Here is a 17,495-nt window from a genome sequence, read left to right as displayed (position 1 = left end):
ACATGAACAATGAAGTTCTAGCTACGGTCTGGAAAACCAAGGAAAATTTAAGTGAAAGCTGCTAATAGGAGTGCTAGAAAAGCAAATTAGAACCACTGTTTGACTTCAAAAGACCTTCAGAAAAATGTATAGCAGACTTTGGAGCTGTGGTACATCGTTCTAGTGTTCAGAGACACCTGCACAAATATGGCCTTCATGGAAGAGCCATCAGAAGAAAACCTCTGCTGCATCCTCACCATAAAATTCAGCATCAGAAGTATGCAAAAGAACATCTAAACAAGCCTGACGCATTTTGGAAACAAGTCCTGTGGACCAATGAGGTTAAAATAGAACTCTTTGGCTACAATGATCAATGGTATGTGTGGATAAAAATGGCCACAGAATTTTCAAAAAAGAACATCTCACCAACCATTAAGCATGGGGGTGGATCAATCATGCTTTGATGTTGTTTTGCAGCCAATGGCACAGGGAACATTTTATGGATAAAGGGAAGAATGGATTTAATTCAATTTCAACAATTGCGCAGGTGCTAGGCCTCTCTGACCTTGCCCGGCGCCTGCGCAATGCAGTACTTTGCTCTGTCCTCAACAGGGCAGATAAGTACGCCTGTGCAGGAGCGCCGATGTCGGGGAGTGATGAAGAAGCAGGAGGGCGGCGGCGCAAAAAGATGGGAGATGCTGGACCTGCGACACCCATAGGACCGGACTGCACAGGACCGCCCCCCGGGTGAGTATAATATAACTTATTTTTCTTGTCTTACAGGGCAGATCGGGGGCTTATCTACAGCATTATAGAATACTGTAGATAAACCCTAAAAGGTAGTGGCTGCATCTTGTATCGGCAAAATCTGCTGACAGGATCTCTTTAAAATAAAAGTGAATTCTATAGTATATTTTTGTGTTGGCCCTGTGTACAGGTAAGAGCAGCTTACTACATTTTCCAATGCAACTGAAAAGAGGTTTGTTGACCCACCCCCATACTTCCATGACATTTGTATCCTTATCATAAGCCAATGAAACATAGGCGTTATCTCAGTGAGAGACCAGCCAGCCTTCTGTCCGTATACATATCCATAGTTTGGACATCAAGTAGTTTTAATGTGCAAACAATTTCCTAATCCCTGCAGTCATGTGAGCCATCAGGGAAGCGTCACTCAGACAATACCATTGCATTCCGTTCTTTCTTCTGATCTTTAACATTAACCACTAAATAATCTATTGCCTTAACTCCAGAGACTTTCTCCATAAAAATTTTTCTAAAGCAAGAGAGAAAATGCCAGTCCTCAGAGTTAGTTTCAAAGCAACAGGGGGTCAATATTCTGCAAAAATGTTTATTTATATGAACTTGTAAATGAACAAAAATCAGTAGGACTTCTTCATGTTTTCATGATCATTTAGTGCCATCTTGTGGACAATTTAATAACACAGGCATGGAGGATATAGAAGCCTTAAACCCTTCGCCCCGAAGCCTGTTTTCATCTTCCTGACCAGGCCAATTTTTACAATTCTGACCACTGTCACTTTATGAGGTCATAACTCTGGAACGCTTCAATGGATTTCACTATTTCTAACACTGTTTTTTGTGACATATTGTACTTCATGATAGTGATAACATTTCTTTGATGTGACTTACATTTGATTTTGAAAAACAATTGGAAATTTGGAGTAAATTGTGAACATTTTGCAATTTTCAAACTTCAGACGGCACATTCTGTAAGATGGGAAAACTGTAAATTGTTCTGGAAAGGATTAATAGCTGCTGAGTTAAAAAACAGATCGTACAGGGAAGACAAGTGAGAAAAAATCACTCTACGTTCCTGGATGAGAATGGGACCGATCATTTATACGCTCAGGTGACCTCAGCCTAATACTGAATCTTTTCTCACCACACTATCAATTTATTCAGCTCCCCCTTGGGATGACATGATGCCTGCGGGTTGAACTGTATTTCATGGTGATAGATTCTATTTGAAGGGGTATTCTCAAGTTTTAAAGCGATTCCCGATCCATGGGATAAAGAACATCTCGATTGTTTGGGATCTGATAGCTGGGACTCCCCCTGATCCCGAGGCCCGTGGCTCTGAATCGAGCGGTGATCGATCATGCGCACCGCCGCTCCCCACTCATTCATAATGTGACTGCCAGAGATAGCAGAGTGAAGCGTTCGGCTGGTCTTCCGCACTCCCATAAGAGTGAATGGAGCAAAATACACACGATCGACCACTCACATGCTTTTGTCCTCAGGATCAGTGGGACTCCCAGCAGTCATTTTCCCAGAAAACGGGATGCTATCCACCAACCCAGGGATGGTGTTCAAATTTGAGAATACCCCTTTTAAGGATCGGGAAAAGTAGCGACCTGGATGGGCGCCATGACTGTAATATTGTAGGGAGTGAAGGCTAGATAATCTGGTCCGATCCCACAGAAGAGCTTCAGTAGCACAAATCTCTTGCAGGCTATGATAGAGTTGTGTTAAATCAAACAGCGCATCGTGACTTGCGGTGTACGAGGCTCCATAAAAACACGAGGGTCAATACCCATGCCAACACTTGCTATAAAAAAAACAAAAACTGAGCAATAGAGAAGACCTGGTCTGATTTACTACGTTTTTCTTAAGCAGGTGGCCACTTACTTGTGGAAGAGATGCCACCAGGATGCAGGATAAGAAGGCGGCAAGTCAACAGAGGCAAATCTTGCGTCCATTCATGTGGATGTTACTTTGACGTGTACAACATACATAAACATTGCAGACGAAGAAAAGTCATTCTTGGCAACAATTTTCACTAATGGCAGTGGCCTCTTCCAGCAGGATAGAGTTCTGCCACGCTGCCACATTTTTTCAGTAATGGTTTGAGGAATATATTGACTTGATCTCCAAATACCCCGTGCAAGTCTGATCACATCTGCATGATGTGCCGAAAAAACAAGTCTGGTCCATGGAGGCCTCACTTCACAACTTACAAAACGAAAAGGGATTTTGCAGGTTCGGAAACCCTCCTCTTCTGGCTGCAGTTTATTTTAAAAAGATACGTCATATTACTCCCCTTCCTGGGGTCCGTCACGGAGTCTCCGCCACTGCTCCCGATATCTGTATTTGGCAGTAGTGACGTCACAACGACAGCGCTGCAGCTAATCAGTGAGCTCAGCAGTTTTGAGTGGATAATGGCATCTACTTGGGCTGAGCCGCCAAATTCAGTTGCTGACTGCAGCGCAATCAGCCTGACATAAGCGCTGCAGACAATGACAAACATCAGGAGCAGTGGCAGATACTCTGCTCTAGACCTGGTGAGGGTGAGTAAAGAACAGAGCTTCTTTGTTTTAAAAAAAAACAAAAACTACAGCCAAGGGAACAGGGATTTTCCGAAACTAGACACAAAAAAGGTTTAAAAAACATGGTGCTGTCATCTTGAAGTAAGGCTGCGTACCGGGGCTTTGCGGACGGCTGCGTACTTCCTCCCTGAAGCGCCGCCCACTTCCACACTTCTTCTGTTTAGGTCCGCCTACTTTTGTATGCGTCCTGCGTACTTATCTTTAACATTGGGCACGTAGGACATGCGGATGTATGCGGATGCATCATTTTGACGACCGCACAGGGACGCAACAAGTTGTGTTCCTGTGCGGTCGGCGGGCGCGTCAAAACGACACATCCATATGTCCTGCGTACCCAATGTTAAAGATAAGTACGCAGGACGCATACAAAAGTAGGTGGACCTAAACGGAAGAAAAGCGGAAGTGGGCGGCGCTTGAGGAAGTACGCAGCCGTCCGCAAAGCCCCGGTATGCAAGTGTGAACGTAGCCTAAGACAGCACAGGAAATCTTCAGAGGTCTTGCAATATTTATGTCCTTACAAGTCAGCTCTTTTGGTAGCACAAGTGGGACGTACACAATCAAACTCTGGCTAGATTCTATTCAGTGCACAAATCAAAGATGGTAAATAAGGAGTACAGCAATAGAAACTACACTTAAAATGGTTGTTCAGGCTTGCGATAAAAGTCTGCACAATTCTGAATCCTGACCTGTTCGGTGTGCGCGCTGTCAAAATCCTCATGTTGCTGGTGCGAAATGCATGTGCTGACTAGCCTTGCTCATCCTCTCAATAGTGGTGTATTTAGAGAGGCCAGGCAACTGACAGCCCACACACACCTGCCACACCGGAGAATCCTGACAGCATGCACACCGCACACTGTCAAGATTCAGAAGTCTGCAGTCACACAGACCTTTATCTAAAGCTTGGACAATTCTTTTAAGAACAGGATATGGAAATATAGAACATAAGGAACTTTCTGAGATACAGACAACACCCTTTTGTAGTTTTAATATATTTTTTTACTCCATACAAATCTCACTCTGTCTTGAAAAGCTAATCTAAACCAGTAATTCAGGGAATTTGAGAAGCTGTTCTATCTTCACTACATTTCTTGACAACATTTCAATGTCCAGGAGTAAGAATGGGAACTAGAGAAGTGCTGCCAATAATTCTCAGTTGTGCCAGGAAAATGACGCCAAATTTGCAGACGGAAAGTAATCTTCTGGGCACAGATTAGCACATTCCACACGCGATCGACGTCAGTATTATCATGAGCTACAGCTTTGATATGCGCACATAGCGTTAGATAAACCTTTGTATTATTCAGGGCACTGATTTATAACTAACACGCCATTCTGTGCATGGCATAAAACAGCAACTCTTAGTATTCAGTATAATTATGTCTACACTGAAATTCTGCTCGGAAACAAACAGGAGAAAAACAGTATTTGGTTGCGGAAAAAGTGTGGAGTTACACCAGACACCCACCAGTCAGCAGCCTCCAAACTCCTGTCCCTTACTTCATCGTTTGGACTTACTCAGTGGTCCTCCTCAGCCACCCACACAGACGGACACATATTAGACCTGGTCTTCACCAGTCTCTGCTCTCTAACTTCACCACCCTCCCCTCTCCCTCTATCTGACCACCATCTACTCACTTTCTCATCCCTGTCCTCCTCACCTGTCACCCATGTCCAGCCAGCCATGCAGGAACCTCGCACACCTAGACACCCACACACTCTGACTCTTTCCTACCACTAGCATCCATATCCTCACTCCACGACACAAGACACTGCTTTCCACAATGCCACTCTTGCATCAGCTATTGACACGGTCGCCCCTGTCATGCATAGCAGAGTGCGACAAATCAATAGACAACCCTGGCACAATAACATCACTAAAAAGCTTCGACAAGCCTCCAGAATTGCAGAACGGCATTGGAAGAAAACGCATTCACAAGATGATTTCACTGCACTCAAACAAGCAACACTCACATTCAAATTAGCTCTCGCCTCGGCTAAACAGGCCTATTTTACATCCCTTGTATCTTCTTTATCCCACAACCCCAAACAGTTGTTCAACACTTTTAACTCCCTCCTCCGCCCACCACTACCCCCTTCAAGTTCCCTATTCGGTGCCGAGGACTTTGCCACACACTTCAAAATTAAGATAGACCAAACAAGGCAAGTCTTTGTTGTCAAACGACCACAACCCCTTTGTATACCAGACCAATGTCCAAACCCCATAACTTCCCTCTCCAAAATCACTGAACGGGAGCTTGCTCATCTTCTCTCCAAATCACACCTCACCACTTGCGCACTTGACCCCATTCCATCCCACCTCCTCCTCAACCTCACCACCACACTAATCCAATCCCTAACCCATCTCTTCAACCTATCAATAACTTCTGGTACCTTCCCTTCTGCTTTCAAACATGCCACAATCACACTTATCCTCAAAAAGCCATCCCTTGACCCAAGCGCTATGTCCAGCTATCGCCCCATATCTTTGCTCCCATTTGCTTTCAAACTAATTGAGCAAGCACATCCATGCTGAACTTTCCTCTCACTTTGCATCTAACTCTCTCTTCGACAACCTACAATCTGGCTTCCGTCCCCACCATTCCACTGAGACTGCCCTGACCAAAATTACTAATGACTTACAGCCAAATCTAACAGACAAATCTCTATACTCCTTCTTCTAGACCTGTCCTCTGCCTTCGACACAGTTGACCACTGCCTCCTACTACAGATCCTCTCTTCCTTTGGTGTCAAAGACCTTGCCCTATCTTGAATCTCCTCATACCTTACCAACCGCACATTTAGTGTTTCCTACTCCCATACTACCTCTTCATCTCGCCCCCTCTCTGTTGGTGTCCCTCAAGGCTCTGTCCTAGGGCCCTTACTCTTCTCAATTTATACACTCGGCCTGGGACAACTCGTAAGATCCTATGGCTTCCAGTACCATATATGTGCTGATGACACTCAGATCTACCTCTCTGGCCCAGAATCCTAGAGTGTCTATCAGCCATTTCCTCCTTCTTCTCCTCTCCCTTCCTAAAGCTCAATGCGGACAAATCTGAACTAATTATCTTTCCTCCATCTCGTATATCTTCCCTAACTGATCTAGCTATCAAAATAAATTAAATCAAACTTTCCCGTCCCCAAAATCCGCTGCCTTGGAGTAACCCTTGACTCTACCCTGTCCTTCAAACCGCACATCCAAGCTCTCGCCACCTCCTGTCGCCTACAGCTCAAACATATTTCCAGAATCCGTCCTTTCAACCCTCACTCTACCAAAATGCTCGTGCATGCCCTAATCATCTCCCGCCTCGACTACTGCAACATCCTCCTCTGTGGCCTACCTTCTAACACTCTCGCAACCCTCCAGTCTGTCCTTAACTCTGCTGCCCGACTAATTAATCTCTCTCCTCGCTACACTCCTGCTTCCCCTCTTTGCAAATACCTTCACTGGCTCCCAATTTCCCAGCATATCCAGTTTAAACTACTAACACTGACCTACAAAACCATCCATAACCTTTCTCCTCCGTATATTTCCAAACTAATCTCTCAGTATCTTCCCTCACGTAATCTCCGGTCCTCCCAAAACCTCCTTCTCTCCTCCATGCTTATTCGCTCCTCACCCAATCGCCTCCAAGACTTCTCTCGAATATCCCCCATCCTCTGGAATTCTGTGCCCCAACATGTCCGGTTATCCACCACATTTGGATCCTTCAAAAGAAACCTGAAAACCCACCTCTTCAAAGAAGCTTACAGCCTGTAATGACCACACGGCCACCTCAACACCATCGGAGCTACTGCAACCCTCGACCTACTGTCTTCTTCCCCATAATCCTGTAGAATGTAAGCCCGCAAGGGCATGGGTCCTCTTCTCTCTGTACCAGTCTGTCATTGTTAGTTTTGTTTACTGTAAGTGATATTTGTATTTTGATGTAACCCCTTTTCATGTACAGCACCATGGAATTAATGGTGCTATATAAATAAATAATAATATTAATAGTTACTGCAGGAGAATGTAACTGGACAGTATGTGTTCTTATTATTTAACAACCTCTTTGAAAAATCTTGCCCGGAACTCAGAAACCTCCAATTAATGGGATGCAAGATTTATAAAATTTTACCATATTGCAAGATCCCAATACCCCCCCCCCCACACACACACACACACATAGAAAACAGTGGAACTCAAAGGCCAAAAGAGTGGGGGTTAATTCATCAATAAAAGGAGACCATTTCTAACTATGATTAAAACTAAACTTAGGCTGGGTTTAACCTTGCACTATGCAATTTGTGGCTATACGTTTGCCAAGCGGCAGTAATTTAATTGTCTGTGCAGGTACGATGTGCACAGAACGATTAGTAATAGCTCATTCTCTGTGCATAAGCCTGTCATTGCTCTCAGCAGCACGTTTACATGTGCTGCCAAGAAGCTGAAAAGATCATTTCACCAAACGAAAAAAAAAGCAAAGCGCTCGTAATCAGCAGCCTATTTCCACACCTCTTTGGTAAAGCACCTGAAATTAGGATATTGGGTGCACTAAATAAAAAACCTTTCTCTTTTTCACCTTATGGTCCTCTTTAAAGTCTCAATTGTACTACACCACCGATCATAAGTGTATAGAGTGACTGGTTATTTAGCGGAAGGCTATATTTCTTTAAGAGTGGATGATAATGCAGACAAAAGTCGGACACCATGTTATAAGCCATTTAATAGCCTGACGATCTTGCAGAGCTTGGTGCAGGGGTGAGCAGAAACCCAGGAATAGCACAATGCAAAACAGCATTAATACATACCACCTGCAAATTCAGTTCAGCAATTAAAAGGGTTTGCAACGATCCACGAGAATGTGGGTATCAGATGCTTGGAGGGGTTATGGTAAAACACACATGGGAATAGGAAAGGGCTAAGGGCTAGGGAGTTTAAGGGGATTAAGAGCAGGACAACTCTGCTGAGTCCTCACAATACAGTTCCCAAATTGTCCTTTTAGGTCATCAATGGGCAATGGAAGAGAATGAAAGTTGAGTCCAAAGTTTGCCAGTGGAAGGATCAATCGGTTGCTGGGGAATAATAAAATTATGACTTTTTCGGGTCTTGTGTGCTTCTTCTTTTCAGGTCATTGAGATCAACAGGCTTAAAGGCTGAAAAGACAAAAAGGCAAAATATAATTAACAAGAAAAATTATGAAATTCTCTTGAAAAGGGCCTATACTTTACATGGCTCATTTTGATTCTATTTTCTTGCACTTATAGCATTTGCTGACTTGTGATGCATTTTGTCCAGGATGCCTTCTACTATAGAGTCTTCACATCCTGTTCAGACACATACAGACCCTGAGAAAGATCACCTGTCTTTATTGCTGCCCAGTGGGCAATAAAAGACTAAACAACCTCTACAATACATTTTACATACAACCACCCAAGGAAGCCTAAGCAAAACGTGCATCGGGGTTGCAGATACGTGGTCAGACACAGGGAGCAATGGTAGGCCATAGGAACTTGTTTACTGACAGCTTGTTGTATGTTTTAGTATTCCTCATTATACAATCTATTGACAATATCACTGTTAGTTCATGAACTATACATTCTACTTCGTGCTGCCCTGCCTTATAAGGCTATGTGCCCACATTGCAGAAATGCTGCGGAAATGTCCACAACTCCCTGCCACGGGTAAAACTCAACACAAGCATTTTGCAAGCGTTTTTAGCTTGCAGAATAATTGCGTTTTCCAAGCAATCTGTAGCATCGCTTGGTAAAAAGTGATTGACAGGTTGGTCACACTTGTCAAACATAGTGCTTGACAAGTGTGACCAACTTTTTACTATTCATGCTGCATGACCGCGACGTCATCCCAGGTCCTTCGCGCAATGCATCCCTGGGGACGGAAGCCGCCGCATGCACCGCTGAGAGCCGGGAGGACTCCGAGGGCCATTAGAAGGAAAGTATATCCCTAGTTTTTATTTTAATTCTTTTTTTTTACAGGGATATTGTACCTAGGGTCTGGAGGAGAGTCTCCTTTCCTCCAGACCCGGGTAAACCCGCACATGAAGCGCCCACTTTACGCATGGTGGGCATAGCCACATGCGTAAAGTGAGCGTTTCAATGCAATCCTGTGTGTACGAAATTGCCGCGATTCCGCACAAAGAATGAGCGTGCTGTGTATTTTTCCACGATGCGATTCCGCTGCGGAAAAATACGCAGCATTAGCACAGCATTGCGAAATCCCATTGAATTCAATGGGCTTAGTTGTGCATGCTTTTTCGCGGCGAAAAAATGCGGCAAAAACGTATACAATCCGCATCGTGTGCACATAGCCTAAGATGTGTTTTAAGCATATTTACTCTCACTTGAGTCTACACTTCTGAGTTTGTAACTTTATTGCCATTATTCTTATATGTTTTTTGTCCATTCCATGTTTTCTGTAGGAATCATACATTTTACAGAAGCTGAGATTGTTAGGGGGATCTCAAAAGCCAGGGTTGGACTGGTTCACAAGAGAACGGGACAATCCTCCAGTGGGACCCAGCTACTTCAAGGCCCAAAAGTTCCAGCAGAAATCACAATGCAATTACTAGGAGCCATGCAGCTGATCTATGTAGCTGGAGGGTAGACCCCCAGTCTTATCTACTCTGCTGGGACTCTGCAGGTGAGTATAACCATTTTTTTTTATTTTTTTTATTATTTTTAAACATTCTATCTTTTACTATTGATGCTGCATAAGCTGCATCTATAGTAAAAAGTTGGTCACACTTGTCAAACACTATGTTTGACAAGTGTGACCAACCTGTCAATCAGTTTTCCAAGCGATGCTACAGATCGCTTGGAAAACTTTAGCATTCTGCAAGCTAATTACGCTTGCAAAATGCTAAAAAAAACCGCGAAAAAATCGGGAAAAAAACGCAAAAAAAAAAATGCGGATTTCTTGCAGAAAATTTCCGGTTTTCTTCAGGAAATTTCTGCAAGAAATCCTGACGTGTGCACATACCCTAAGACCTTCCAGTGAAAACACAACCCCTTAAATCCTTTCATGACAAGGCCTATTTATTCATTTTATGCCACACTTTTTTCCCTTTCCACATTTCAATAGTCCTTAATTGTCCACATTTCAACTGTCCTTAATTCATTGTTTATGGATACCTATATCTTATTGTGAATTGTGTCATTTATATAATTTCTACCATGAAAAAAAATATAAAAAAACAACACTACCAGGGTCTCAGAAAAATGGATAAAGTGTGCATTAATTAAAAATGGATAAAGTGTGCATTAATTACGGTACCACTACTTAATATTCAACGTTTTAGCTCAAGCCATTTCCAGCATGCAGATATAGAAAAACACATTTGGGTGCTTGTATTCATAAGTGAAGGTTACAATCTTACAATTTTCACAGTGGCCATTAAATCCAGTATTAGGCTGATATTTTCTGTTCTGTAGAGATCACTTTTCAGTACTCATCTTATGACAGGCAGGATTACAAGGAAAGGTAATATGGAAAAAATGAATTCATAGTCATAGTGGCGTGGACGGGGCAGCTTCAATCATTGTTCAGTACATAGTGAACGGCAGCCATAACCACATCCCTGCACTGACGGACAGCTGGCTCTGTACAGATGCAATGCTGAGTCGGCTGTCTGTTAGTGCCAGGGTGTAGTCACAGCTGAAGTCGTGCTGAAAGTGCCTTTGTGACAGAAAGCCAGAGGCTGCCAGGACGAACAAGTTCATTTCTTCCCTGCAGCCGGGCTTTCAATGCGGCGACCACACAGCTTTCGAACGCTATAAACCTGCAAATTAACCCCATATCTGAAGGTTAATAGCGACTGGGGATATGACAGGTTACTTTACATATTAATACATTATGACACTGGCTGTCTTATGAGCATCACTTGGTAAACAGACATGCCTCGTCTCTCTTGTAGTAAAAAATGCCGGGATCTGAGGTTTTCCTCAGTCTATTTGATAGGCCAGTAACTATTAGGGTCTTTCTGATACTGGACTGAAATAATCTCACAAAATGTTCCTTCATTTGACACTGACACTACTCACATTTCAAGTTGTTGCTTGGCTGCTTCTCCACATATTCTTCCACAAGTCCACGGTCCACACCAGACAGTTGGTTTCTTAAGTCCCGCTCCACACACTGCCACGCTAAGATTGTAGAACACAAAGGAGACAAAGATACTAAGGTATAAACTAATGGAGCATTATCCGTCTCATCACACATAACAATGCACTACAAGTGAAAGAGGTTTCCCACTAAGAATATTTGTTACCTATCAACAGGACTGATGGGACTACCATAATCATTAAGATGGGGGTCCCAAGTCCCCCCAACATAATAGAAGCAAAAAGGGATTAAAATGGTGCAAAGGCCAAACATGTGCAGTGTGGCTCCACTCAAAACCTAAAGGACCAAGAGACAAAGACAAGAGGCGCTCGGCTGTTTCTGTTCTTACTGGGAAAACATCTTTTACAGGGGGTCTGCAAGCACAAAATGACTGCTCAAACCAAGCACATGAGATCAGTACCCACTTGGCATGACCAAGCAGCTCAGCACCCCTTACTGCCTACTTGTTTTCCCTCTATCTCTGCTCCTCTCTTCGTTGGCTGATAGCCTGGCTTCACATAAGCCAGAGAAAGATGGAAACTTGTGCGAATCTAAACTGTTTGGCCACTGCAAGGGTGCACCAAGTGCCTGTGCTTTGTTTCAAGTCATTTTTTCCTAGCGGCCTCCATTTAAATAAAATTAAGATAAAAAGAACATTAAAAGGAATCTGTCAGTAAGATCAATCCCCACCCCCCAAACATTATATGTGGGCATGCAGTTCTCTAAAAGCTAAATCCACCAATACCTTTATATATGTTATCTTTTACTGCATTCTTGAGAAATCAGGATTTTAATCCATGTGTAAATGAGGCATTAAGGAGGTATTCCCATCTTCAAGATCATATCCCAATATGTAATAGGTGTACTAATAATACTGTTAACAAAAACCTCCAATTAGAAATGTGGTATAGTTCTTCTAATTCACTATGTTGCTTAATCCATGTGAAGACATTGCAGTAGCTTAGGTATCCATGGTTACGACCATGAACAGCTAACTGTCACTATATGAGTGATCATAACCATGGATACCTCAATGTCCTGCACATGGGGTAAGCGACACAGCGAATCAAAAGAACTATACTACATTTCTAATTGGAGGTATTTGCTAACATTATTATACCTAATACATATTGGGATAGGATCTTAAGGATGGGAATACCCCTATAAGTGCTTTCAGCATGACAGAACACATCCTGAGCCTATGCCTCATTAGGTTGTTTTCCCTGCTGAGCATCAGCCTCTTTAACTTGATTGATGGCTCACTGTCTGTGTTGTCGGGCGCCAGGCAAGTAAATCAGACAGTGAGACATCAATCAAGCCAAATAGGCTGGTGTTGGGTGCGGAAATGACCTGGGGAGACAGAGGCTCGGAAAGTGCTCTGTCACGCCCAGAGTACTTAAAACATCATTTGCATATGGATTAAAAAGCTGATTTCTCAAGAATGCAGCAACAAATAGAAGATTTATAGGTGTTGATGGATTCAACTTTCAATGACCTGCTTGTCCATATATGCATATTGCGGGGTGGGAGGTTGATTTTACTGACAAATTCCCTTTAAACTAGAAATGAGAGCTGATCTAAACAGACAATAAAGCATTGACCATGTTGAAATCTGCCATCCTCAATCCTTGACTCCCCTAATGATCACCTCTGCTACAACACAGATAAGGTAAAAGACAGGACGGGAGAATATTTATCTAATGATTATGGCTAGCTTTACAGAAAAAAACTTTCTAATAGCCTCAGATTTCGTACCTTCGTATATAAAACGCACGTTCTCCTCATGAGCCGGAGTGAAGATCTCGCTGCTGCTCGGAGAGCGTGTGCTGCTCGTAGGCCGCTTCCCGTTATACACTACACGAGACACTGGGGAGCTAGTAAAAAGATAAAAGTTTATATGAATAAGACTACAAATCTTCATTTATAACTGCCAATTTTCTTTTTATATGAGGTCAAACTGCAATACCACACACAGCCCATGGGTAAGTGTGGCGCTGTGTCTATACTGAAAACAGACCCTGCCTTCCTCCCCCAATGGCAAACAACAATTGTAATTACTCCTTATGTTGGACAAGTTGCAATATTTAGTGGCCCCATTTCATTTATCATAAAGTGTACTTGAAAAAGAGGAAATAAATAATTTTTATCGATGTCATTTTAGAGAGCAGAAAACGTAATTGCTGCTTATCAGGCTAGGGCCACACGACCGTATTCTCCGCATCCCGGAAAAACGGTCCGATTATGCTAATTACAATCCGATGAGAGTATGGTCCATATTTCTCAGATGTGGAAAATAAAAAAGAACATGTTTTTCCATTCTTCAGTCCATAAAAACCGAACCGCACTTGGATGTTATCCGAGTGCGATCCGATTTTTCTGACGGACCCATAGACGTGAATTGCCGAGTGTGATCCAATTGTTGGATTATCGGTCCGAGGAAAAAAAAATGGCACATGTACATGGCCTTATAAGAGTGTGACGAGATGTGTTGTTGGACAGAACTCAGACCAAAACCATGGACGTATTTTAACAGATCAGGTGCAAAGACACTAAATACGTTTTATTTTTGTTTATTACCAAATGGGATTTTTTTTAATATTTTTCATTTTTTTGTTTCTAGTCCTCTGAGGGTATGTGCACACGTAGAAAGGAGCTCTGCGGATTTTTCCGCAGCGGATTTTAGAAATCTGCAGGTAAAAGGGAATCCGCACAAAGAATTGACATGCTGGGGAATGTAACCCGCGTTTCCGCGCGTTTTTTTCCGCAGCACGGGCACTGCGGATTGCGGTTTCCATAGGTTTACATTGTACTGTAAACGCATGGAAAGCTGCTACGGATCCGCAGCAAAATCCGCAACATGTGCACATAGCCTTAAAGAAGTTTGCACCGATGGCGGCTTTTGTATAACACAGCCGGCATCCGCCGTGTATGGAGCAGACCTAGCTTCTCAGAGTGCTCCACAACAGATCTCATAGAGGGGATAACTAGGTACAAATGCATTTGTCAGAAATATCTTGCATATATTTTCACCTGGTCATTGCTGAGCAGTCAGTGGTTTTGTCTGGAAAGTGATGAGCACTTCCTGGGCAGAAGACTTCAGATCTGAGAACAAAAAAAAACAGAATGATCAGGGTATGCTCCCACGGTCAGTAAATGCAGCGTACATGGGCGACAAGTCTGGAGATGCTGCAGGTCATGGCAGCACGTTTAGGTCATGCAGAGTAGCAAGAGCAACATGGAACCCGGCGTTGTGTTGAAAAATGGCTTCTGGGGTATTCTGAAGAAATGGCAGGACCGCTGGTTCCACTATCACATAAATATAACACTGTAATGAAGACTAGAAGAGTCTGGCTATTGTACATTATGCTGCCCAACATCATTGTCCTGGGAGTAGAATCTGTATGGCGTTAACGCGTAAAAGCCTCTTCATGGTGTTGTCCATGTCAGATTCAAAGAATGGCGAACGGTGACCCATTCTACACTGAAAGATAAAATGGATGTCACACCCAAGCCTAGCCTAAGATGCCAAAGTCTATACACACCATCAAAAGGTGTTTGCCTATCTCTGGGCTACGAGCCAGACATCCAGCTCCAAGGCGATCATACTTCAGAGCACGACCATGATGGATTCCAAAATGGAGGTCTACACTCTTCTGCATTCAGTCCCGCTTTTGTTTTGGATGCAATAATAACCAAAGATTGGTCTGGAGTCTACGTGGGCAACAGCATGAAGAGGAATTCACGAGGCAAAGTGAAAGAGTCCTAGGAGCCATTTTTTCAACATAACACTTGGCCACACGCAGCTTGTGCTAGCTAACATTTTACGGGGGCCTGTAGTGTCTCTGAATTGGTCACCCATTGAACAAATCTGAGATGTCATTGGTCGCCAATTGCAAAGTGAGCTGGCAGCAGTGGATCTTGATGACTTGCATGTATGTACTGTAGAGAAGAATCTGACATTCTAAAATAGGTAATATAGAAATTCTATAATTATTTTGTCCAGTTTATAGTGTATAAATCTTGTGATGTTTTGGTCAAAATTCCTCAGACAACCATTAATAAACTCATTGGGGATTTCTACAAGTGGCGCTTCTACTCGATACTGAATCAATCCAGATATTTGGAGAATTTTGTTTCCATTTTTCCATCATTACCATGTCTACCCATCCTGCTGATGTCATAAATTCACGACTTCTCCGTCTTCGTGTTGCGACTTCAATGTTGAGGAGTGTATTTACGTGGAACTTGTAATACCTCTCTAAATTACACAGTATAGATGCTGGTATCAATATTCTGACCATTATATCTATTATAAAGTAAGGCAGGCTAGTCTAGAAGCTGCAGGCAATAACATTGCTATGTAGTGCAACTGCATATACAGGGAAATTCAGTAGTAGGCCACCGTGAAGAAGCCCCCTCCCAAAATGTGGAACACCAGGAGCTGCCACCAGTCTAGCTGGAGTGGGTAATCACCCCTCACTCGAGTTAACAATAGGGGTACATGTTACGGAGCTCCACAATAGTGTTAGTGTCATATTCACATGAAGCTATGTGGATTTGGTTTTAGACTTTTTTGCAGGTACCAAACTCAGAATGCAGGTCGAACTCCACGGCCTATATCTTTTTACAGCAACATGATGAGTTTTCTTAAACTCTCATCCACAATGTTGGTTCTGTAATATGCAACAGATTTTCTGTTAACTGTGGTCGTACTGGATCAATGTGCCATCTGGTTTAATTTAGATTTCTAACAACACATCAGGGGACCCCATCACCCCGCAGCGAGACCACCTGCTACCAGATTCGGTATCTCCACTGCAATTTTGTGGCATGAATGAGAAAACCGCACCCTCACCCTATTGATATGCCATAAATGTCCCATGCTTTGATACATAGACAGTCGTGTATGGCCACAGTGGACGCCTGGAACGCCTAAGGCTGGCCATACACGCTAGGCTGTCCGGGACTGTGGGACCCCCAAATCCCTATGTGGCCAATGTGTACGGCGGTAGGGGGTAAGGCATTGACCCGGAGAAATGATTTACTAAACTTTCAGTGGTCTGACCTTGCTGGGGGCTATTTAAAGGGAATCTGTCACCATGATCAGGCCTTCTGCACATGCAGTATAGCATTCCCCCCATCCTGGCCGAGTCCTGCACCAACAACAGTGCTTTGTTACAATGTGTCAGCCCAGCATGCTGCGGATCAGCCATGGCCGAGACATGAAATGACGCCCAGCTTGGCGCAGGGAGAATAAGCACCCTACTGAGATTTGTAGTCCCAGCACGCCAGGGCCTCGGCACGCGCCCACTGGGTTACAGACTCTCCCCTCAGACTAGAGCTTATATCTCTACCTCACGGTAAAGAAACCGTCTTCCGGTTCCCAACCGCTACTTCCGGCATCTTACCACTACTGCTGTTGTTGTTGTTTCTCCGGTTCCCAGCTGGCAGCCCCGGAGCGGAAGTGACGTCACGGCAGACGCGCCCCCAACGGAAGTGGCAAAAGGTGGCGCGCGCGTCCTGAAAGTCGACGTAGTGACGTCACTTGTTGCACGCCGGTGCTGTGGCGACTTCTGTCGTGTCCCTGCTGCTTGGTTACTTCTTCTGTCGTGTCCCTGCTGCTTGGGTTAGGGCGGGTGGCGGCGCTGCTGCTACTCCATTATGTGACTAACTGACAGCAGACCTGGTGCAGCTGTGAGGGACGCTGGTGGCATACGTGGCACGCCTTTGCAGTGGGCACAAGTTGCTGGGTGTTGTCCAGTAGGCTGCTGAGTAGTGAGGTCTTAGGCTACGTTCACATTTGCGTTGTGCGCCGCAGCGTCGGCGCCGCAGCGCACAACGCAAACAAAAAACCGCAGCAAAACGCATGCACAACGCTGCGTTTTGCGCCGCATGCGTCATTTTTTTCATTGAATTTGGACGCAGCAAAAATGCAACTTGCTGCGTCCTCTGCGCCCCGACGCGGGCGCCGCAGCGATGCATGCGGCGCAAAACGCAAGTGCGCCGCATGTCCATGCGCCCCCATGTTAAATATAGGGGCGCATGACGCATGCGGCGCCGCTGTG

The 17,495-nt window shown here is 44.0% G+C and overlaps 1 protein-coding gene across 2 annotated transcripts; it reads right to left on the bottom strand.

The window, feature by feature from the left end:
- Nucleotides 1-8,017: 8,017 nt before the first annotated feature.
- On the bottom strand, nucleotides 8,018-17,024 carry MCRIP1 (MAPK regulated corepressor interacting protein 1). 2 transcript variants are annotated; one of them, XM_077251322.1, is made up of 5 exons: nucleotides 16,839-17,024; nucleotides 14,461-14,532; nucleotides 13,186-13,304; nucleotides 11,370-11,471; nucleotides 8,018-8,465 (listed from the first exon to the last, which is right to left on the bottom strand). In XM_077251322.1, exons 2-5 carry the CDS (start codon nucleotides 14,466-14,468, stop codon nucleotides 8,401-8,403), a joined length of 294 nt encoding a protein of 97 aa, XP_077107437.1. In that variant the 5' UTR covers nucleotides 14,469-14,532; nucleotides 16,839-17,024; the 3' UTR covers nucleotides 8,018-8,400. The 2 variants fall into 2 exon arrangements, with proteins under 2 accessions (XP_077107437.1, XP_077107438.1); XM_077251323.1 differs by having other exon boundaries at nucleotides 16,785-16,851.
- Between the last annotated feature and the right edge of the window lie 471 nt (nucleotides 17,025-17,495).

The sequence above is a fragment of the Ranitomeya variabilis genome, chromosome 4, assembly GCF_051348905.1.
Source record: "Ranitomeya variabilis isolate aRanVar5 chromosome 4, aRanVar5.hap1, whole genome shotgun sequence".
In the NCBI taxonomy this organism is placed as follows: Eukaryota; Metazoa; Chordata; class Amphibia; order Anura; family Dendrobatidae; genus Ranitomeya; species Ranitomeya variabilis.
This window is presented reverse-complemented; position numbering and strand designations above follow the sequence as displayed.

Coding starts and splice junctions, on each gene's coding strand:
- MCRIP1 (XM_077251322.1), bottom strand. Junction 11,472..13,185: donor CGTGCGTTTTATATACGAAG/GTACGAAATCTG, acceptor CTACAATCTTAG/CGTGGCAGTGTGTGGAGCGG. Junction 8,466..11,369: donor GCCAAGCAACAACTTGAAAT/GTGAGTAGTGTC, acceptor TTGTCTTTTCAG/CCTTTAAGCCTGTTGATCTC.